The sequence below is a fragment of the Cyprinodon variegatus genome, unplaced genomic scaffold, assembly GCF_000732505.1.
Source record: "Cyprinodon variegatus isolate N-32 unplaced genomic scaffold, C_variegatus-1.0 Scaffold1230, whole genome shotgun sequence".
Lineage (NCBI taxonomy): Eukaryota > Metazoa > Chordata > Actinopteri > Cyprinodontiformes > Cyprinodontidae > Cyprinodon > Cyprinodon variegatus.
Genome location: NW_015151683.1, coordinates 182,887 through 206,249, shown reverse-complemented (window position 1 = coordinate 206,249; position 23,363 = coordinate 182,887). Strand labels below are relative to the sequence as shown.

General features: G+C 38.8%; 1 protein-coding gene across 1 annotated transcript; it reads right to left on the bottom strand.

Moving 5' to 3' along the window:
• Positions 1 to 2,048: 2,048 nt before the first annotated feature.
• Positions 2,049 to 22,049, bottom strand: LOC107102279 (calcium-binding mitochondrial carrier protein Aralar1-like). Its single transcript, XM_015401516.1, has 10 exons — positions 21,857 to 22,049; positions 21,367 to 21,420; positions 16,157 to 16,299; positions 13,696 to 13,811; positions 11,993 to 12,132; positions 7,695 to 7,841; positions 7,478 to 7,616; positions 6,512 to 6,605; positions 4,966 to 5,050; positions 2,049 to 2,312 (listed from the first exon to the last, which is right to left on the bottom strand). The coding sequence occupies exons 1-10, from the start codon at positions 21,866 to 21,868 to the stop codon at positions 2,223 to 2,225; spliced, it is 1,020 nt and encodes a 339-aa protein (XP_015257002.1). The 5' UTR covers positions 21,869 to 22,049; the 3' UTR covers positions 2,049 to 2,222.
• Between the last annotated feature and the right edge of the window lie 1,314 nt (positions 22,050 to 23,363).

Genomic DNA, 23,363 nt, shown 5'->3' with positions numbered 1-23,363 from the left:
TCTGGGTCTCCTGCAGACTGCCACTTTGGTTCTCTGAGCAAGACCCTTAAGCCTTGTTTGCTCCCCGGGTGCTGCACAGTGGAAGCCCACTGCTCCCCAAAGGGGATGCACTAAATGCAGTTAATATATCTATAGTGAGATCAATTAGGTTCAATTTATTTATTATTTTCTATTTATTTGTAGTTGTTTTCTGTCAGTGTTGTGTTTTTGTGTTCCTCTCTGTCTCCCCCTTGTGCATGTTTTCTTTCCCATTGGCTCCCTTCTAGTTAATTCTATTCACACCTGCTCCCTATCAGCTCCTTAGCCCATTCTTTGTTTGGTTTCCCATATATACACCACCTTTGCAGTTCCTCATTGCTGGTTTCTTGCTGCTTTAATGTTGCCTGGCTCCCTGTGTGTGTTTCCCCCTGGCATTGGCTGTTTTTTATTTTATTTTGGACTTTTGCCTCTGTATCTTTCCATTAAATCTGCAAACTCATCTGTGCCTCCTCATCTCTGCATTTGGGTCCAAAAAAACCTCCATGAAACCTTGACAGTGGAATATTTAACATTAAATCTGTTTGAGTGGCACAAACAAGGGAGAGTGTAACTGCTCTTCCTTTACCAATTTTAGATTTATTTTAAAAGCCATCCCTGTTTTTAAGTCTTTTAGAAGGTTATTCCCTGTCTAATTTGTTAAAATATGTATCAGTCTGGTACTGAATTTTTTTTTTTTTTAATCGACATAAAGACTTTTTCTTTTGCAAAATTTGACACTTCTTTTACATTTTCTGTTCAGAGATGCCCATCTTTTTCCCCAGTAGGAACAAACTTCTTTATTGGAAAAAATTGGAAGACTAAATTTTAAGATTGTTTGCTTTAACAGATCAAATGTTTCAAACTCGAAAGGTGACAGCTATCAAATCGGAAAACGATTTTCCACTTCAGATCAGGATCCTTCGACTACAGATGATTAATTACATTTTCTTTTTTTACATTTGGTTGTTTTTATAGTGTCAATAAAAATGTCAAAAGTACATAAAAATGAATATAAGAGTGGCAATGTGACCGTTTATAATAAAAGTACATAGCATACTTCAGAAATGATAACAAACAGAGCAGCTGTGCCAATTAAGGACAAAGCAAATATATCTATATATACATTAAAAGTACCAGTATTTTTTCAGGCTTGAGATAAATTAGAATGCTTTAATAAAAGATATTCCAGTTTTCCAGATAAATTGATCCATTCCCACCTTCTAAGGATGTTTTTATTTCTCATTTAAAAACTCACTTTTACTCCTTGGCTTAGAACCACAGGGTGTTTTGTGTTTAAAAATCCCTTAATTGTTCATATAATCTTTTAGTTTGGACATAGTTATTATTATTTTTTGTACTCTTCGCCACTACGGTCAGCCTTGGTTGCCATTTTAAATTATCTTATAATTTAAAGGCTCTACTAACACGTCTTAACATCTCAGTGTAAATTTTGTATTGTTGTTCAAAGACATAAACAAAAATAAAATGTTATGTTTAAGGGTTATCTGGATAGAACTAAAGAGATTGTAAAATTGAACAAAAATAAAAACTGGCATGTTAATTATTCATTAAATTATCAGTTTTATTATCCTTCCAGCTTGAAATGTAAAAAGTTAAAATGCATCTTTAACGAGCACCAATAATATGACATTACTGCTTTATGTAAGTGAAGCTGAGGTGAGTTGCACTAAATCGTTGCTCCTAGCTGCATCTTGTCTGACATCAGTTGTTGGTGTCCTGACTCTTCTTAAAAATGCTAAAACCCTAAAGGGTGATAAAACAAAACCTCACTGCAACAGAAGTATTACAGTTTCACTGTAAAGTCTTGCGACAGACATCTCGCTCAAACCCCGTCTTAATCGGCCGCTGCTGAGTGACGGCTGCGCTGTCTTCTTTCCCCACAGAGTCAGAGTGAGCTTCTGTCTGTGGGGCGGTTATGTCAGTGGTTCCTTGTTTCTGGTCCCACCAGTGTAATTAGAGAGGGAGATTCCAGGGAGTGCGGTTCCGGAAGATTTGTGTCATTCCAAAGCTCCGTCTCCAAAGACAGCCTGGAGCCACCGGTGGCACGGCAGCACAATGCCGGAGCCTCACATCCCAGCCCCTCTCCCCAGAAACACAATGGTGGGCCCCAGGGCCTCAGTTGCAGCAGTCAGGCCGGCTAAGGTTACACCTCGGGCGGGCTGGGGGCCTCCGCCGCAGACATGTCACTCACCTCCAGCGATTGAGCCCAGGCTAAACCTGTAGGCAGATTCTGCAGCCTGGAGCCAGACGGGCCGCGATGTTTCGTGAGCATGCTGTATGGGAGGAAAAAGACACCGGTGGTCAAATGGATCTGGAGAAAGATGGAGGCTGGATCACAGCACTAATCATGAATCTGCTGGATATCAAGCCACAGTGAAACAGATACATGGTGGAAAGGAAAATGTTATGGAGATGGAATGCAGACATTTCATATACAGTCTGATTCACCAGCAGCCGGTATTAAATGTCAGAGGAAGATTAGCTCTGGGGAGGCTGTGTGAACCTGTAGCCCCAGTTTTCCACACATGCTCCATCTAGGAGGCTGTGATCTAAACATTTGGTTTTCATTTTAAACGTATAATTTCCTTCCTATCTGCAGCATCTCTGCCCTGGTGTTTGATGTTTTGTTTCCACCGGGGTGCAGGGAAACAGATTAGCCAAACTACCCTTCCACACGTTCAGATAGGAATCTACATAATCACAGTTCCTTACAGGAACATCCAGACTCCATGAACTTCACTGCATTTCGTCACTTCAAGTTCACCAACTTTATTGCGTTTTGGGGATTTGATGTGATCGACTAACATAGTTTAGCACAGAATACATCTACGCCCCCTGTGCTCATCGGTCTGCATAAAACCACCTTTTTTTATTCTAACACCTATCATATATAAAGAACAGAATAAAGGGTGCTCTATACCTATACTGAAGCATGTTTACAAAATATATAGATTGCCATCTAAGCAGGCGTCCCTTCACATTAAGATAAATAGAATAAAACTTCATGAATCTTCATTAATATTTTGCACTTGAGATATATAAGTGAATAAGCTAAATTCACTACTGGCTTCACTACCACAAGTTTATTATACTGCTCATACAGAGTGCAACATGTCACACGCAGTGACATGACATTTTATTTATGAAAACGTTAGGGAAAATTAGTTTGGGATGGAGCTGAACGTTACTCTTAAATTTGTTTTTAAGAGCTAATAGCCTCCATGCTGCCCTAGGCATTGAGCTACAGTGTTCATATTAAAAAACACTTTTTTTGGTTTTCACTTGTTTTTAATATATACACCAAAAGTATGGTGTGCATTTGTGTTCATCCCCTTTACTCTCAAAACCATAAAAAAAAATGTCTTCAGGAGACACCCAGTTAGTAAATACAGACCACCTGTGTGTGATTTGATCTTACTATATACCCAGCTGCTCTGTTAAAGCGTTATAGGTTTGTTAGAGAACAACAGAGAACAAATTGTTTAAAATAAAATTTATTGACGCTGAAAAGGAAGTGGTTTTTTTTGCAGCCAGCAAAGGAAAAATGTAAATATGAAAGTATACATAAATAAATAAAGAATAGGGTGTAGTTTTTGATGAAGACTGAGTAACAGAGTAGAGAGGTCAGGGGTGAACATCTAGAGAAATCTGCACAAGAAGTGAGCCAATTCTGGCCCTCAGGGTCCGCTGTCCTGCACCTTTTAGGCATGTCTCTTCTTTTACAACCCGTATACTGAGGAGCTACGTACGTCACTCAGCAGCGGCCAATTAACACTACAAATCACCCTAAGGACCCCCTCCATACTGTTAAACAACATCGTAGTAACATAACACTCTGAAGATGATATTCCGCAGGAATAAGAAAGCTGGTCCAATTTAAAAATGATGTTGGATGAAGTTAAAACATAAGAAAGTCCGCGAAGAAAAAATGTCGGAGGATAAGAAGACTAGGGTGGAGGGCGAACCAAAACATCTGCTAATTCCTAAGAAGCATGGATAAGATATGCAAAGATAGACACAGGAAGCAAAGGCTTTGCTGCAACTGCGGTAAAAGTTGGTTCTACATCATATTGATATTGCTTTGTTTTGATCTATTTTGCATCAAATCTTGATTAAATCAATTTGTGGTCTAACAACACCGTATAACACAGCCACAGGAAAAGTTAAAACATGAGTGTGCATAGATTTTTTTTTTGTGGGGGGGTGGCTTGTGACTTCCTCCCCAAACTAGACGCTAAGGGAGCGAAGCAGATCGCTCTTTTCCTCCTCCCAGATGCTTCCACAGAAGGCCTCATGCTAACAAGATCGAGGTCTTGATCAAAGGCTTTAAACAATTAGTCTACTTCCACTGAAGAGCAGGCTTAAGAATTACGCCCCCCCCCTAACCCCCGTCTAAAAGAGAAGGAGTCAAATTCCAGACCTCTGAGCCTGAGTCTCAAGAACACGAGTGGCCTGAAAGCTCTGACACAGTCATGTTATCCGGTGGAGGCAGGAACTATTTTGTTCTCCCACATCGTCCTCGCCTCCCACTCCCCTCTTGCCATTAGCAGACTTCGCTAAAGGCTTCTAAAACTTCTCAAGCCCCACGGTGATAAAAGCCTCTTATTAGCGCCTCAGATGTGTGATTGCAGCTGATGCGTATGTGCAGCCGCACTGAATAAAATAGGAAGAGCCTTTCATGGAGAGCTGCAACGCAACAATCCATTCCTCTTCTGTGACTATAATTGGTGTACTTTTATCTGGGAGTTTAAGAAATGCACTTCACAAGGGAAGAAAAACACGGGCTCTCTGCTAATTCAGAGCCTGTACATGCTGCCTTTCTTTGCTCCCTTTTCTGAGAGGGAAGCGGAGATGGAGAAGAGGAAAAGGCTTTGATGAAAGGCAGGAGGAGGATGCGAGGAATATTAGAGAAGTCACTCAGGATACCTGTCTCTGAGTCTCAGCAAGGTGGTATGGCATGGCTCCTTCCTCCAGCGGGGCGACTCTCTCGATGTCTGTGTTGTTCAACCGCCTGAAAGGAAGGGGTTCGGGAGTTAGGCCAAGAAAAAAAAAAACCTACATCTCCACTGAGGCGCGGCAACCAGTGTTGTAATATTTTCCAGTTGTTTTTACTACCAAATAACTTGAAGTTATTGCATCCTTAATTCAGACTGACATAAACAACACACAAACAAAGCTGGATAAATGCCGGAGGGCCGGCGGATAAATGAAGGTGTGTTGCTGCCAAATATTTGAGACAGAAATGTTCCCCGCTGGCCTGACGCATCATAAAGTCTGCATCCATGTTTTATGTTTGTCTTGTAAAAATAAGCGAGTGGAGCCACTGTAACTAAGCTAAAATGGGCGTCAACTTCTTCTTTATGGCAAGTAAACAAGACACATTTACTCCACTGAAATAAAAAATAAATCAGTTTGAATTTACTCCACATAAAAATAATAATAAAAATCTCCCATTTCATGTGCCATCATACCAAAGATCAAACCGGATAATATTTCTAGATCTAAAAACAGGAAAGAAGCATTTACAAAAACACCTGCTTAAAGCAGTGGTTTCCAAATGAGTATGATGCAGGGTGTTATAGCTTTATTCTATTCTTCTCTTTATCAATGTGATTTAAATCAAAACGTGATATCAGAAGGCTAACTGGCTATGGATAGATAGCCTGCAGTAGGTTATATCATAGGATAATAACTTTTGTTTTAGAGTAAACGATGATTAACGTTTATATTTCAAGCTAGAAAATATTTTCCAAGAGTCTCATTGCTTCTTAGGAGTAATTGAAGGATTTCGTTTCTTTTCTTTTTGCTAGCTGACCGAATGTCACTTAACGCTTTACTGTGCTACTTTACTTAAGATAGCTTGAGGAAGAGAAAATACAACAAAACACTTATTTATTCTGCTTGGCATCTTAGTAAAGTGACTTTACAGGAAAACCATCACCATGATGTTCTCACCATTGTGATTTAGAAAATGTCCTATCTTCATCACAAATAATCTGTATTGGTAAATTCTTTTTTTTTCCTGATGGTTTCATTAGAAACCCCCCTTTTTTTTTTCTAATGATCAGTCAGGCGTCTTGTAAGCAGAGTCTGACTATAGCTGGTTTGTGCTCAGATTATTATCTTTCTAGTTCTGGAAAACACAGTTATATCCCTAATCCCTGCATTTACTGGAACATTTAGAGGCAGGTTCAACAACAGGAAGGTATCAGTGGTTTAAATCCATCACGATTTACTCTTTGTGAGATGCCTTGGTGAAGGAAAACCATTACACAGGTCAGCATATATTAACAAACAACCTGATAATGACAGATTTAAGGTGGTTTCTTGCATTTCTAGTTTATTTTCTTTACATGTTCACTATCAATATGGGCTATTTTGTATTAAAACCAATGTGCACGTATGGATCACAAATTAATCTTAGTTTTTAACTCTTCCAACACTGTTGCAAGGCCGTGATGAAGCATCTTACCCAGAGTGGGAGTGGAGGCCGACCAGCTGGAACAGGATGTCTATTTCCATCGGAGTGATTTGACCGAACTTATTTGCAGCGTGGACAAACTCCTCTGAGGTTTAAAAAAAGGGGAGAGAAAAGAAAGTCATACGAACAAAGCCAAACTAGAGGAGAGGTCGAAATAAAAGAGGTGTTTTCTACAGTAGGCTTTAACTACAATAGTATTTGCAAATACTGGTTCTTGTATGCTTAGGTTATTGCCTTAGTGTTGATATTTACTGCTAAAAAAGAATGTATATATCTGTATTTGGAAAGAATGAACCATTAAACTACTTTGCTATGTGCTTAAGTTCCTTCTACCAAAGTACTCGCCACGTGAACATCCACTCTCTTAGCATCACTCTATTATTTGAGCTTCAAATTTAGTTCTTTGCTGCTGCCTGCCAGGTAACAAAGTGGCCATCGGGTGGTCTTCTAAAAGGAAAACCTAATGGTAGTTGTTGAGGAAAGGAAAAGAGTTAGTTATTTATTTCTCCTTAGAAAAACCTTTCAATCAGATTCACGGATCTAACCTGCAAGCCGACTTGATGTGGAGGACTGTGTGGACATATTTTGTGTGACGGAAAAATAAAGAGTGTTTATCTAGACCCGGAGGATATTATTTGCAAATACTATTTGCCTAAAGTTTTCTCTAAATGGAGGGGGAAAAAAACTATGGAAAGAAAGTCTGATGTTCAGATCTAAATGGACAACACAGTTGGGAGCAGATGTGACGGGCAGGATCAGCTACTCATGTAGAGGAGGGGTCATCAGGTTTACCACATTAAAAACATTCATTTACCTGAGTAATTTAGTGCTACACTTAATGTTCCCTGTGTGCTCACTCACACCACTCTGTCGAGAAAGTTGAAAATAGGGTCGAACAGCCAAATTTGACAGCACGTTAAATTCAGGAGATTCATTTAAGGGGGCGATCAAAAGTACCTTTAGTGACGAGTGTTTCCTTGTGTGAGCCGACGAGGGTGCTGTAAATCTTGCGAATCAGCTCCATGTTGTTGAGGAGGGCGTTGAAGGCGGTGAAGTAGGAGAAGCTCACCATGTGGGAGGTACTGCCTCCTGCAGCCTGAAGGAACAGTCAACGCTGTCAGCAGAGCAGGGGTCGTATTTTGAAGCAGCATTGCTAAAGCGGTCTAAGACTCACTGAAACCAAGTTTTCCTCTACGAAAGGAGTCAGCATGTGGTGCCTGATGGTGGACATGATGTCGCTGAAGTCCAAGGCAGTGATGGTGCCGCTTTTCTTCTTGTCTTTCTGTGCAAACGCCTGGCGAGCGTGCTCCAGCTGCAGCTCCTGGAACAGCAGAACGGTGCAAAGGGCAAAGGACAAAAGAGCAATATGCATCAAATCAAGACAAATATCCGGCAGAATAAAGCTAATCACCGTAGTCTGTGCAGAGACTTATAAAGCCCACATCCAGAGAAGCCTGATCTGAGAGCGGCTGCTAGGTGGCCGGCAGGTGTGTGTTCCAAAAGACATGATTCAATGTGACAACCAGGCAATCAGGAGAGGATACAGGGGGAGCCAAACCCTGCTGTCAGAGCTCATCACCTACAACCAGAGGAGTGTGGAGCGCCGTCTTTGATACGCTGGCCTAATTATTGGATTGGTCCTGAAACTGAGCCCTCCTGATGCTTTTCTTCTGTCTTTTGTTAAAAGCAGATGACAAAGTTTGATCTAATACCAAACAGTACTGCAGTTTTAGCTAAATACACATTGTGGCAACTCGGAATAAAAGCCAGACAAACACACTTTATCTGGCTATTATTTAGATGTATTGCATTGCCTACTGACTAAGCCTGGCCTTGACAGCAGAAAATAATGACATCAGTGTTTGAAATCCTGTACAAATGAGGACCATTGGTGCAGTGGAGTCAGTTATAACAAACTATAGAGAGCTGTGAGGTATCCCACAGGGAAGTAGAGAAGAAGCCCACCCAGCTGCTTCCTCAGCCCACAGCTCAGATCCACATCCAACAACCTTACGGCTCTTTATAGATACATTTTTTAACGCTTCTAAGACATTAAGGTGTAAGTTGAAACTCATTTAGTTCACTTTTATTCTATTTATTCTAGCACTCTGAGAGTGCAGACCTCTGCCAAGCAGCTAATTTTACCCCAAACCATAACGTACTCCTATAGAGTGAGGAAAATAAGTATTTGAACACCCTGCTATTTGCAAGTCCTCCATCTTAGAAGTCATGGAGGGGTCTGAAATTGTCATCGTTGGTGCATGTCCACTATCAGAGACATAATATAAAAAAAAAAACAAGAAATCACAGTGTAGGATTATTTTAACTATTTATTTATATGATCAACTGCAGCCTGTCTATCATCTACAATTCTGACCATCATAGACCTGTTAGTCTGCCTTCAAAATGTCCGCCTCCACGCCATTTGTTATTCTAAATTAGATGCACCTGTTTAAGGTCACTTTTCTTTCACCAGTTCACCGCAGTTCTTCTATCCTCCATAGTTTCTTCCAGCAGTCCACCCACAAGAATGATGAGTACCATCCTAAAAACACTATGCTTACTGTGAAGCATGGGGGTGGTAGCATCATGTTTTGGGGTTGTTTTTCTATACATGAGACAGGGCGCCTGCACTGTCATAAGGAGAGGAAGACCAAGGCCGTGTATTGCCAGATTTTAGGGAACAACCTCCTTCCCTCAGTTAGAGCATTACAGATAGGTCAAGGCTGGGTCTTCCAACATGACAATGACCGAAAGCACACAGCAAGGATCTGTAAGAAGCATATCTAGGTTTTGGTGTGGCCTACCCAGTCTCCCGACCTAAACTAAATAGAGAATCTTTGGAGGGAGCTCAAACTCTGTGTTTCTCAGCAACAGCCCAGAAACCCGACTGATCTAGAGAAGATCTGTGTGGAAGAGTGGGGCAGCTGGAGTGGTCCTGCAGTGTGTGCAAACCTGATGAAAAACTACAGGAAACTACAGGACCTCTGTATGGCAAACAAGGGCTACTATACCAAATATTAACTTTGATTTTCTCAGGTGTTCAAATACTTATTTGCAGTTGTATCATACAAATAAATCCAATACTGAGACTGTCAATAGTCAGTGCTGCCACCCTCTGGATTAGTGAAGAACTGCTTGTTCCGCCAAATATCCCTATCTCACAATGTTAGAGAATCTTGTATCCAGATTATGATCTGGATCTTCACCAACACCTTATGGATTGTTCCTTGGGATGAGAGACACCCCTGATAAAAATTTCATAAACATATGTTCATAACTTTTCAAGTTATCCTGTACACAGACAGACAAACACACAAACTATCCGAAAAAAAACCCTCTTTGATGGGGGTTGTACAAATTTTACAAAACATCATTAAAATGTTATGAATGCAGATGTATTGTGGAAATCTTTTTTTAACAATAAATTACACTAAAATCCAACCATTGGTTTGTCTCATTTGGGATCGGGTCATGTGAGTAAAAAGATGCTAGAGAGAAATGAGGATGTCCTGCTCTAAAAAAGTTAGAACTGTAAATTTACAGTCATTTTTTACTATTTTTCAAGGTTGCACTTTTAAAAGATGAAACTGTCCAGTGAGCTGTTTCCAAAATAAATTTCTTTTTGTTTTACACTTGGGTAATAAAATGACAAATAAAATCTTTCTAAAGTCTAAAGTCTCCCATGACCCTCATTAGATCATTCTGGGGGAATCCCAAGGCGCTCTCAAGCCAAATGGGACATGTATATTCTGTCAAGCAGAACTACCAGGTGATTTCTTAAGTGGATGTAATTCACCACCTCTGGAACAAGCAGCTCTCATTTAAACCAGAGGTGGGCAGCAGTGAAACTCTCATGTGGAATGTCATACTTTGACATTTTAAAGTGATGTTGCCTAAAAACTGACAAAAAAGATACAGCAAGTAATTATTAACAATATACCACAATTAAAGATGACTTATGGTGCATTCAGAGAAAACGGGTTCTGGGCATCAAAGCATCTGATTAACATGCAAAGTCGATAGAAGATGGCATTAAGCAGCATCGAGAGGTCCAGCGGTGCATCTGAGCATTAGGGCGTCCCAGGGTTAGATTCTGGAGTTCAAAAATGAACTTTTGCAGTAAACATAATCCTCAAGTTTTCTCAGACACATAAATTGCAGCTACATGCGTTGGCATGTGGAAAATTAATAAATAGAAAAGGGTTTAAAAAGCCAGTAGAATGGATTTTTTTATAATCAAGGAAAAGAGAACGAGTTTTGATCATTATTACTCCACTAAAACATTTTCCTTCTGAACTGTGGTGAAGAACAGAATATTTTTGTAGGATCATAATCCTGATTATCTGAGTGCACGGATGACATTTTGAGGTTGGACTTTTCTGCTCAAAAATGTGCTAAACAATTTTTTTCCAACTCATCAAAGCAAATAAAGCGAAGCCGCTCTCTAGATTGCAACATCAGAACAGAGCAGCTAAAAGATAAGTCAAGCATCCAGAGCATCAACGCATTTTGATCGCAATATGAGCTAGCATTGAAGTTCTGCCGTTTATGCCTAAATGCATTTGGTCTGAAAGCATCATAATACAGAATTTATACCCTTTTATTTTTATGTTTTATGCTGGACAGTCATCTTGAAATATTTTATGTAATTATAAAGAACTACTTAAATACTACTTAATTTAATCTATTATTAGATTATATATAACCATAAATTAATACATAAATGTCTAAAAAAATATGTGTGTAGCTTTATTAGCAAGGACTGCATGTAAATCTGGTTGGTCTTCAGTAATTTATTAAGAAAATATAGATGTTGTGAACGTTCATTTTCCTGTAGGTTCAATGTGATCAGAATTGTTTGACTCTGAACTGGTTTCTGTGCCTATTGGTCCATCGCTAAGAGCACATTGATCCCTGCCTGGCCACCCCAATGAACATTTTCTGGAATTACCACTGGAGGGACAGTCGCTTTATTGCTGGCCTCTGCAGGATGACGAGATCCATCTTCTAAGCGGAATTAGGCCACCGTTAGGAGGAAGCTCATTTCAGATGTGATCTTGATCTATGGCTAAGGGCTACAGGTGAGGTTCACAATGTAAATAATCCAGTAAAGTTAGCCATTTTGGCTCAACTCTTTCTTCAGCTGTGGCTTCAGACAAAGCCCTAATCCAAACTGTCATGCTATCGACTGAAATTAAAATAATGTTAGAGATGGAAAGGTCTTTATGCACATTTGAGATTATATGAATGAATCATGAAGCTAAAAAAACAGCCTCTGGTGGTAAAAATGCAATAGATATTATTCGCTCTAATTGTTGATCTGTCTCAAAAAGTCATTAAGTTCAAATTTTCCTACTGAAAATTGTTTCAACAATAGTATTATTATACAGCTGGAGTTTTATTTATCAACAATATATTTTAATAATTATAATAATACAAAAAGAAAAAACTCTGGGATAAAATGTTTACCTGCAGAAACTGAGTGAACTCTGCATAACTGAGGTTCTTGTTTCTTTCATGGCCGAAATGCAGCCTGATGAACTCACAGTCCCAGTTGAAGGGAATGTGGTGATGCACTGTCGTCTGGCTGAAGATGTCTCGGACGTTTTCTGGAAAGCATTGAGTGGATTATGAAACAACAAAATTATAAAAATGCAACAAGCAGTCATAATGTCAAAACTTCTAATGATCCCAATCACATAAAATTTGCCAATGAAATTGTGAGACTCCCTTGGTGGGCCTGGTGGTTGAAGTTGATGTGGTTCTGCACACCTCTGCTTTGGCAGTGGAAGGAGTCCCCAGACCAGATTGGTGAGTTGGGGAACGAAGCAGATCAAGGCAGGAATCGACCCCACCGGTTGTGCAATTTGGCCTGAAAGACGAGCTCATTTTGAGCTGCCTGGACCTTTAAGAACCTAACACTGTCCTTCCAAAGGTCAAACAGAGAAGCCAAGGAGTCTTGTGACCTTTCACAAGATACTTATTGTGCCCATATGGTGTTAATGTGACGTAGCTTTAATGGTAATAGTCAAAGTACAAGAAAAACTGTGTTTAAAATAACCCATTTCAGCATTAAGATACTGACCCAATTAGACATGCATTTTATAAAGTTTATAAAAGTGAAGCTCTGGTTTTATTTATGTTTAATTTTCTAAAAAAATAGTCTAAGCAGAGCCTGTTTAAAAGGGCGCTTGGTATAATGTAGTATTTCACTAAAAGGACTCCCTACTCGTTTTTCATGCAGAAATTGCAGACCTGTAGAGCATTTAGTCCCTTCTGGGAATCTTATAAGAGTCATATAAAAATTCAGTTTAAATCAATAAGTGTAGCATTTTTCTACAGGGGCTGTGCTTTAATTTTTGAACCTTGAAACAACACTAAGTCACAAAAAGGAAGAACACAAGAAGGAGAGGAAACAAACAAAACAAGAGACAAGGAAAGAAGAAAAGACTTAAGACAGAGAGTAAAGAGGGAAAGACAGCAAATGTAGAGAAAAGGGAAAGTCACGAGGGGAAACATTTGAAAAGGTACAAAGACGGGAAAGAAAACAGCATGGTAAAGAAAAAAGGAAGGGACAGCAGAAAGAAGGATGAAAGGATGGAAGAATGTGCACTGGGAAGAAAATGAATTAGCAAAGAATGACTGAACAAAGACATGAGAAGGAACATGAGAAAGGAAAGTTAGTAGGAAGGAAAGGTAAGAAATAAAGTGACGATAGCAGTAAGTGAGTAAGGATGGAAGGAAGAAAAACTAGAAAGAAAGATAGACAGTGGATACACTTTGAACCGGAAGAAAGGCCCAAAAAAAAAAAAAAACACATAGGGATTAGGAAGACAAAGAAAGACAATCGAGGGAAAGAGTTCAGCTTTTAGGGACACCAAATGGAGTCTGGAAATACTTTTGAACAGTTTTAATTCTTTGTCTATACTTTTGAAGATCTTAAAAATGCTTAAACCAAATTCCAGACTCTCCAGGATGTGCAAAAAAAATTGCTTAAAACTTTCAACTACCCTGAAAATTATACAGGATTAACATTCTTAAAAATAGCTGTATGAAATGCTTCTCTAGCTCCTACAGCAGTGTGGATGGGGATAAGGTTTGGAGAGCACAAAAAATAAAAGATGAAAACAGTGTCTGGACTACTTTCAGCAGGTTCGATACCATGTACGTACCAAATGAGATGTTTCCTGAGCCATTCTTGTCAAACAATTGAAAGGCTACTATGAAGAGGGCATCCGGGGCGCAGAGAACTGATTCAAAAGCCAGAAACTCCTGGAAAGAGATCAATCTGTTTGGATGAGAAAGAACAGAGGCAATCTCAATGAAAAGAACAAGAAAATTAGAGACTTTACTGCACGTCAAGTCACAAAAAAAGAAAAACTTAATAAAACCAAATAAACTTAGCAATACTGGCAGCAGAGGTAAAAAAAAAAAAAAAAAAACCCACAACATAGGATTAATTTAATATTAAAGTGACTAATTGTTAACACTAATGTTGTTTTTATCTGTGGGGAGTGAAATTGTTAGAATGTTTTAACCCAAGGTTCATTTATCAGATAATTATACAACAGGCTCTAGGTACTGTAGCCCAGCTTTAATGTGTTTTTTTTTTTAATCTGTAATGACATCAAACAAGGAAGTTGAACCATTTTATCATAGAAAAATAAAACCTTTTTGTGAGGTAAAAAAATACAACACAAATCTAAACTAGCAGGTGGTTCTCTTTCAGTTGCCTGAAATATTAAACATGTCAGATCTTCATTTCTTTAAGCATTTTAAGGACAAAGTATTGTCTAAAGTGTTCTTGATGACATTCTGATTACCCTAATGTGATGTTCTATCAATTAGTTAGCAGACTGTTGTATAGGAAATGCAGAGGAAAGGGGCCACATTCTGAAAACAGGGAGCAAGCAAGCCCTGGTGCATGCATTTACCAGAGAGGATAAGATGCTGTCCGTCAAAAACAAAGCTTGTATGATTACTGGAGGCTGATTAGAGATAAAGTGTCAGATGTTGCATAAAAAAAAAAAACAGTTAAGAGATATAACATAAGGCTAATCAGGTTCAGTCATTCTGGATTTTGTCAGCATTATTTCCTGCAATTGGATGCATTCAAGTTGCATTTATCTTAAACTAAACACAATGTGCAGGATGACATGTTCAGCCATGTTATCTTGTGTTTATGTTTAAAACCCCTAGGGGGTTTAAAACCAATTAAACAAAATGTATCTTTTTTTAAGAAGATTAATCATCCACAGTCTTTCACTTTATATGTCTCATGTTGATGCGCTGCTTCAGCATATATGTAGAGTTAATGGCTCAAATGTAAAACAGAGAAAGATGTGGTTCAACTAACATATGAAGGATTTACTTTGAATGTCAAAGTCACTATTTAGGATTTAAATCTGAAACATAAAACCTTCTTTTCAACTTTAGGATCTGTTATATGAAAGATAGGATATGACACAACATCTCTCAATAAATGTGCATTTATTTACAATTATTACTTTCATATTCAACTTAAAGGCAGCTTCTGCTCATACTAATAGAAACCTCTGGATGCAGAAATGATAAAGAAAATTGAGCATTAGCTGAACTTAATTTCAGACTGAAAAAAGTAAGACTTGTGGAAGTGATCAAATAAAGAACTAAATCAAGGACAGTCTGCAATGATTCAATAGATGCTTCAAAGAAATTGGGCAGTGGGATGAAGCAACAAATGAAAGCAGAGCAACAGCGAGACAATGGAATAATCAAGTAATGCAGAAAACAGGAAGATAGTACAGCAAACACTGAACAAATCGGTAAAATTATTATTTTTTTCGACAAAACTGGAGTTTACATAAAGACTGAAACTAGTAAACTGATTTGTGCTTTAAGGTTTTAGAAAAAAAAGGATGAAAAATCCAGTTTGACATTAAAAAAAATAAATTATAATTTTGGAGCATGTTATGAACAAAACAAATGGATCCTAACTAGATTAATATATCTGTTGTATAGTGTCTCCCACCCCATGCATGAAGCTGTTGCTGAACTGAAGAGCTCCTTCAGTGACAGACTGATGCTCCCTAAATGCACCAGGGAGCGTTATCACAGATCCTTCCTCCCAGCAGCTGGAAGACTCTAAAACCACCAATGTTCCCTATAACTTCAATAAGTTGTTAATTCATGCTGATTTTGCACAATTTCTACCTTAGTCAGTTAAATAACATGCTGCTGTCATTTTGCACATCTCTGATGTTGCTGCTATTTTCAAATATCCATTACTGTAAAAATGTCCATAGCTGTATAGTGGTTATGTATTCTCCAGGTGCACAGTGTTTGTTTTGTTTTTTTGTTAAAGCACTTTAAAGTACAGTATTTCTAATTGGTAATCTTTTAAGTCTTCACTATTATGTTATTCTTATACACTTTTCTGAGGTCCACATTTGTGTGACCATTTTTTAAATAATCTTTTTGCTGCTGTAAACACCGGAAATTCCCTATTGTGGGACAATAAAGGGATTGTCTATTCTATTCTATCAAAAAAAACATCTCTCTCAGTATCAATGGATACATTAAAAGTATAAAATGTTTTTATTAATAAGGAACATTATATAAAACATCTCACTCTAACACAAGACCTTTACTCACCCATCTTTGGTGGTGTCGGCCACTCCAGCTATCAGCTCCACAGTTTTAGGGTTGTGTTGAGGCTGAGTGTGCAGACCCAAATAATTCTGCACAAAGTCTCTGGGGGTCATGTAATGCTCCCCATCCTCCACCACGCTGGCGTACTGCAGAGAGAGCACATGCACAGAGCTGTAAACAGCACTGAGTGTGGATTGACAAGTCGTCTGAGTCAGAGAAATTGTAAGTTAGAAACTCCACTGTGCGCTCAGAAAGCTGAGTAGCTTTTCTGTCTCTATAGGGATCTCTTTTCTGTGTCAAAACATGGTTTTGTGTTTTAGAAGAACAAAGGAATCTCCTTTCACTCGAGCTATGGAGAATTTTAAATCTATACCATGCTTCGCTTTAGGCTACAATAACACTGAATTGTTTATATTATTTCACACTCCTTTGTTATTTTAAGGTATTTTCCAGACTGTTCTGTTAAAAAAAAGGTCAATTTCACTTTAGATACAGTTAGTCATCTACAAAACAACATGTTTGGGTCAGCTTTTTGTTTCAATCTTTTGTTTGAAAGTAAAAGCAAACCTCCAAGAAACATGCTTCCTATCCAACATTCCTCCTAATATTCAAAGGAATAAGGAATAGCTCAGCTTGTCTTTATTTTCTTAAATGTTTTCTGTCTCAATATTTCTTTCAAATGAGTATTCTGAGCAGTGGTAGTAGCATTTTTCAAATTTACTTTGCCATAAAATGGTATTTAAGTTTCTTTTTTTACTTCTGTTTCAAACTGAAATGTTTCAGATAACCAAAATGATTCTTATATCAAACAAAGATAACCCAAATAAACTCAAAAAGTCGTTTTTAAAATGATAATTTTATTTTATCAGATGGGATTTATTAGTCCAGATGGTGGTATTTTAAGAAAGAAAACTATTTATCTAAACCAATAAGTAATACGGTTGATCAGTTGTCAGTAATGTCTGATCGTATGGATGTGTGTAGATTTATGGGCTGCATAACCAAACAAGCTTAGACTTTGACTAGACCAACCCACAACCATTTTTTAAAGCCTTTTGGCTGTGCTCCTGTCAGTGGACTTTGAATAAGGGTCATGCAGTGAAAAGTTTCCTTTTATTAGAAGTTATTATACTTTCATTTATACAGGTAGCCTGAGACCTATTAGGCACTCTTCAGGTTAAGATTAAACACAAATGGCTTTGAAGCTCTTTAAACAAAAATCAATTTTTGTGATTATAACTTGTTCTTGAATTATTACAATAATTTACATTAACTTTACTTTTAATCAACTTTAGATTAGGCTGGTTAGGGTTGGTGAAATTTAACCCAAGAAAGTGGTTTATCAGTTACAAGGGAAGCAGTTATATTGTTGTAGTTTCTAAAATTGCCTTTTCAAAGGCCACTTTTAAAATCATAAAAAAAAATGATAAACACAAATGAAGTCTGTCTAAAGAATTTGTAAAGAAGATTTTGAACTTCTATTTTCCCAAATTAGTGCTTTAAATACATAAAATTCAAATAATAGCATCAACCTTTAAGCCTAAAATATTTCACTCCCCATCACTGGGGGTAAAACCCGATCTTAGTCAGGGCTTTAAGATGTACAGTCATTTATAGAGCTGGGGTAGGGTTTCAAGTTTGGCACCAAGATAGCTCTGGAAGCAGAAGGAGAGCATGAACCGGCAGGAGAAAGGCCACACTCATGGGTCTGAGCCAAGCTGAGGGAGAGAAAGCAAGGGCGTAGGAGGAGACCCCTCCAATTCCAAGTGTTTTCACAGCTACAATTCAATGCACTCCGCTGAATTAATGTTTCAGAGTGAAAATATTAATTTCAAGCAATCCAATGTCGTGCTTCTCCATCACAATTGTGTATCTATTCACCCTCACAGTAGGCCTCAAGTAGTTCTTAATCAAATTATACAGGCAGTCAGAGTGAATAATTAACCCTTCCACCTGAATATGCATTGAAATTACGCAGCGCTGTTACAGCTGGGTGACGGGATGTTGAGACCTGCATTTTCAAACAGAGTCAATTCCTTCTGGAACAACTTTATACTCCAAACAAGACACTTACAGGCAGTAAGCAAACTTAGAAACGTGACGAAAAGAGGAGGTTCTCAGTTAAATACGACCTTGAACAAGCTCCTTCCGCTTCACCCTAACAACAATCTGAGGGCTTAATGCCAAGGGAACTTTTTTGTTTTGGTTTGGTTTTCACTAACCATTAAACGATTTGTCTATAAAAACCTTTAAAATATCTCTCCAGCTAGAGACGGTTAAATGCAATGAATGTGGAAAACAGTATTAAAATACTTTAGCCTATCAGAGAAAGACCTGATGTACACTGCAAATCAGTGAGAAACTCTAGCATTCATTCAGCCTTTGAGGAACAAGTTTATACTTTAAACAATATGCATGTAAAGGGTAAACAAATCTACAGGTTTATGACGAAAGCAGTAGTGTTACTTACTTGAATGGCACCCTTTGAAAAGTACTTTGATGAGATTTCCTTGAGTGTTTTCACTGACAGAGTAAAGGCTAGGGTTGGACTATTATTTAAATTTACATAACAGACAAATTTCTTTAAAAAAAAAAAAACACACAATTCTAAATCGTAGAGGCATTCCATTTAACATTATTAAGATGCTAATTTTTTTTCAGTCCAGCCCTTTAGGAGGAAGTAATGTAGATTATCTCGGTTGTAGGTAGCACGCAGATTCATTCATCTAACTAAAAGTAGTCTTCTAGAAAACAAGGGCTGTGTCCAAATGTCCTCCCTAACCCCTAAATCCCTTATTCACTACATAGAGTGGGGACTTTATAGTGGACTTTATAGTGAACTCAGTTAACTGACTGTTCAGACAGATGATCACAACTTTTCGCTTCCTGTTGTTAACGTGACTTTGACTCCCCGCACAGTGCCTGCCCCATCTTTGTTATAGACTTAGACAACTTTCCTTTTCATTTAATATACACAGTGTTTGCAAAATGAAATCTTTGTTGGAAGAGCTTTTCAGACAGTAAATGAAACGTTCCATTCCTGCAGCAGTGATCAAATGTAAACAATGTGGGAGAAAAAAAAAACATGGTGCGAAAAACAGTTTTGGTTTGGTGTTATTAGTTGGATGCAGAGTCTGTGTCATGATTTTGAGTTTTTCAACAGTTCAGCAGTCTGATGGCTGAGGGGAAGAAACTGTTACAGAATTGCTATTTGTTGCCACAGTTGGGTAGTGACAGTCTATGGCAACAACGTTCCTCAGTGACTGCAAGTCCCATAATGCTTTGCAAGGAGAGCTCTACTCGCAAAGCATTCCGGGATATATCTGATTGTCTAGTGACTGTAGATGATCACGCAGACGTTTTGGACAAAGCCTAGAAGCATTCCATGCAAAAATAAAGTCCTGTGACAGTGGACTCCTGGCAGGAGAGTATTCAAGGGTATTAAAGCAATTAAACATATTAGTACAAACATATTAGTACAGAATAAAATAAAAATAAAATTGTTATAACAATCATGGTTGGAATAAAAAAAACTGTTCAAAGTATTTGGCAAATATCCCACAGACCGGGTAAAGTATTTGCTTTTTAGAGAGTCTTTGTGAAATAAAGTTTAATTTAGATCAGGTTTGTTCCCTTCTGGATTATCACAGGAAGCCCCAATTCCTTAGCCTGATAAAGCAGACTAAATGTGAGATTAAATGTGTAATTTAGTCTGGCCCCGATGAATGACACATTGGAAGATTGTTGTTTTTCAAATATACTTTGAACTTTTAATGTAGTGCTCCATTGAAAGCTGCTGCTGCCACAGTGCATGCTACGTTTCAATAGTTGTTGCCATCTTCCTTGTTGTGCTTTCTCCAGCATCGCGGAGCTATGTCATCCCGCCCTCAAAACCCCTTTGCATCCGAAAATTCAAAACACATCTCTGCGTTGTGATTGGCCCGCCAGTTCTAGGGCCGGAAGCTGCATTCACAGCAAGGGCAGCAAGGGCAGCAAAAACACTTCTGCTGCTTCCTTTTTGATGCTTGTACCAGTTTAGTTCTAAAACGTGGTTGAAGCAGCTTTGCTGCTCTGGCTGCACTGTCGAAAAGAGGGTCTGACGCGCGTTGGGAGGAGCTACCCTATCCCTTCTTTGCCTGGCAGCTATATTTGCTGTGATCAGTGGGAATAAAGTAGTTTTATTATGTTTTTAAGTGGGAAAATCCACCTGAAAACTTAATCAGTGCAGTCAGTTCATCCAGATTACCATCCTGCCTTCCAAATATTATTTCTGTCGGAGCCGCTCAGACCCCCACATACCGGCGGTGCGCTGTCAGTAGGAATCCCATTCAACAGCAGCCTATGGCCCGGTCACATCGTGGTTCGCCTCGGCGGCTGGAAGGTGGTTTTCATCTAATCAAAACTGCAGGCACCAGGATAATAAAAGCGAACATGTTTTGCTGGCAGGTTTCAGCATTTGAAGTTAATTTAGGCGTTAATAATCTGTTTCAGAGGAATGATCATAGCGCTCTGTATCATCAGCGATGTGTCTGTCTCGCTGCCAGCTCCCGGATCATCTTCTCTGATTGGTTGATGCAGCGCGTCGGCAGCAAACGTAAAATTTTTCCATCTCGAGCAGCAGCGCGTTTGCGGCGCCTCGAGCGCGTCAGATGCTCGAACGCTCCCAACGCGCTGCGGGACATTTTGCTGCGCCTTGACGCGCTTCAACCATTGACTTTGCATGTAATCTCGCTGCTCCTGCTGCGTTCGGTGTGAATGCAGCTTGAGGCATTGATTGAGGCTAGACCACACTCAGGCAAAAGTGGGGCTAGTTTACTAGGCTACCAATTAAATTTAATAACTTAAGCCAGCAACTATAGGGTCATAGTTTGTCTTACAGTAATTAAACACTGAGGGGCATATCCTGCTCTGATACAGAAATCATACGCAATAAAAAAAACGATAAAGACAGATAAAGAGCCATATTGCCAAAGTTAAATCTTTTAGAGGGACTTCCATGAGTTAATCAACACATTTACACATTTTACAATATAGCAGAAACCAAAGCTTTTCAAAACTTTTTTGTAAGACCTTTGTTAAAGTAATACCGGGCACTACAGATAAAAGAAAAACACAACCTAGACACACAATGCATGCTTATTATTTGTTTATTTTTGCATTTATCTGTACTTATTACAGAGATTGATTACACTTAAAGCACAGCTCAAACTTACCTTTAAAAAAATAGACTTCAGCTCATTGGGGTCAGCTCTTCTTGTGGTTTGCACCTGTAACACAAAAGTCTAAGGTCAGAACAAGTCCTCAGCAGAGGACACTGACCGACGTCTGGAAATTAAGATTCATATAGACAATTTTTCATCAGTTTAACTGGATTTGTTACTTTTCAGCTTTGGTTATTTTTAACGCAGACGGCTCAGCAGGACTCGAGCAAAAATAACCATTTAAAGCGTCTTTTTGACTAGTTTCGAAATACATCTCTTGGATTCCAGTTGTCTCCTTGAGGCCAGGGAGATGCGCCTATTTATCAGGATGCAGAGCTAATAAATGCAATAAAAGGGAGGAGGGCTCTCCGCTGCGTTCAAGCTCTAAAGCCGAGACATTCGCGCATATTAGACGTCCTCCGCACCCGAAAGCTCAAAGCCCGCTGCCGCTTTAAATGCCTTTTTAATCTCATTTCTGAAAAAGAAATATTGACGGAGTCACCTTGACCGCCATGCTGGATGTGACGTCAGCTGCAGTGGACTGTACTAGCGCACGCGCTGGGGTTCGGGATGACAGCACGCGGGCATGTCAGCCGCACCGATGAACGTCTGGGTCCCTGAGCTAAATTTATCCCAGTATTGTCCCAGTATTCTCTCTGTGGAAGAAGCTCCTGCAGCTGAGGCGTTGCAGTTTGCTTTACTGCTTATTTAAAACATGACACACCTGTCTGCGCTGTTCCAGTCCCTAAACACAACACAGGATACAAGAAACAAACACAACTTGGTAAAGGTGACTGCGGTCATGGGGAAGAACACGGAACAAGTGCAAACAAGATGTTCTGCTGTAAACAAATGTTGTTTAATGTAATNACACAACTTGGTAAAGGTGACTGCGGTCATGGGGAAGAACACGGAACAAGTGCAAACAAGATGTTCTGCTGTAAACAAATGTTGTTTAATGTAATCACATCTAATAGAAGTCATTTAAAATATAATAAGAAACTGGTATTTTAGATTTATTACATACAAAGGAATATTTCTCTTCATTCTGTTCATTTCAAGAAATAGGCTGTTCTCACACTATTGCAGACATCCCAAGATCCAAAAACTCATTTCAGGGAGATGCCCCTATTATAGCCCCTGTACTGAAGACATAATACTAATCAAATGATGATCTGCACTGGTTACTGATAGGTCCTTTGGATCTATTTCATTCTTTTCCTTTACAAATTCTGTTTTACTAATTATTCAAAAACAATAAGGCGATAGCTTCATTGGTATTAAGATAGGATCCAAGTTTTCATCTGCAAAATTTTTTTTCACAACAAAAAAAAATGCTCTGATTTTTACAGATTAATTTAAGTTTTTCTTGAGTTCTAAATAAGATTTTATAGAAAACTGTAGTTTTCTATAAAAACTGTGTGTTCCTAAATTATAAATGTATATCGACCTCATAATGAATAGAATTTTTATTTAACCTAACTGAAAAGAAATTTCATTTCATGCATCTCTCCTATATTTGAATCCCTTTCCTTGTTTTTTATATTTATGCTTTTCTCTGCCCCCATGAAAACATACTGGCCCCCTCCTGGCCCCCTGGTGCATTTGGTCTAGATCCGCCACTGTTCCTCACCTTCACTAGAGTTGGATATACCTTAGTATTGTTAGGAATCCAGTTTGTGTGGGTTGTGTTTTTGTGTTTTCTCCCTCCACCACCAGGTGGCGCCCGGTTCTCGTTGGCCCTTTCACACACCTGCGGATGGTACCTCATTTCCCTGAGTACTCTTAAGCTGCTCACTGCCACTACCTTTACGCCAGAGTGTTTGCCAGTTTGGGGTACTCTAGCCAAGCTGAGTTTTGCTGAGTCAAACTGAGTTTTTGTCTCCCTGAGTCTTAGGCCCCGTCCACACAAAGTCAAAACGAACACGAAACGCTGATATTTTCCAAACCTTTTGCCGTAAAGACGGAGACGTAAAATAAATGTGATCGTCCACACGAATGCATGAAAA

What these genes read in the sequence shown, in the direction of transcription:
- LOC107102279 (XM_015401516.1), bottom strand. An exon ending in TGAAGTCTATTTTTTTAAAG is followed by an intron (nt 16,300 to 21,366) that starts GTAAGTTTGAGC and finishes CTCTCTCTGCAG; the next exon opens with TACGCCAGCGTGGTGGAGGA. An exon ending in GGCCTCCACTCCCACTCTGG is followed by an intron (nt 5,051 to 6,511) that starts GTAAGATGCTTC and finishes CCTTCCTTTCAG; the next exon opens with GCGGTTGAACAACACAGACA.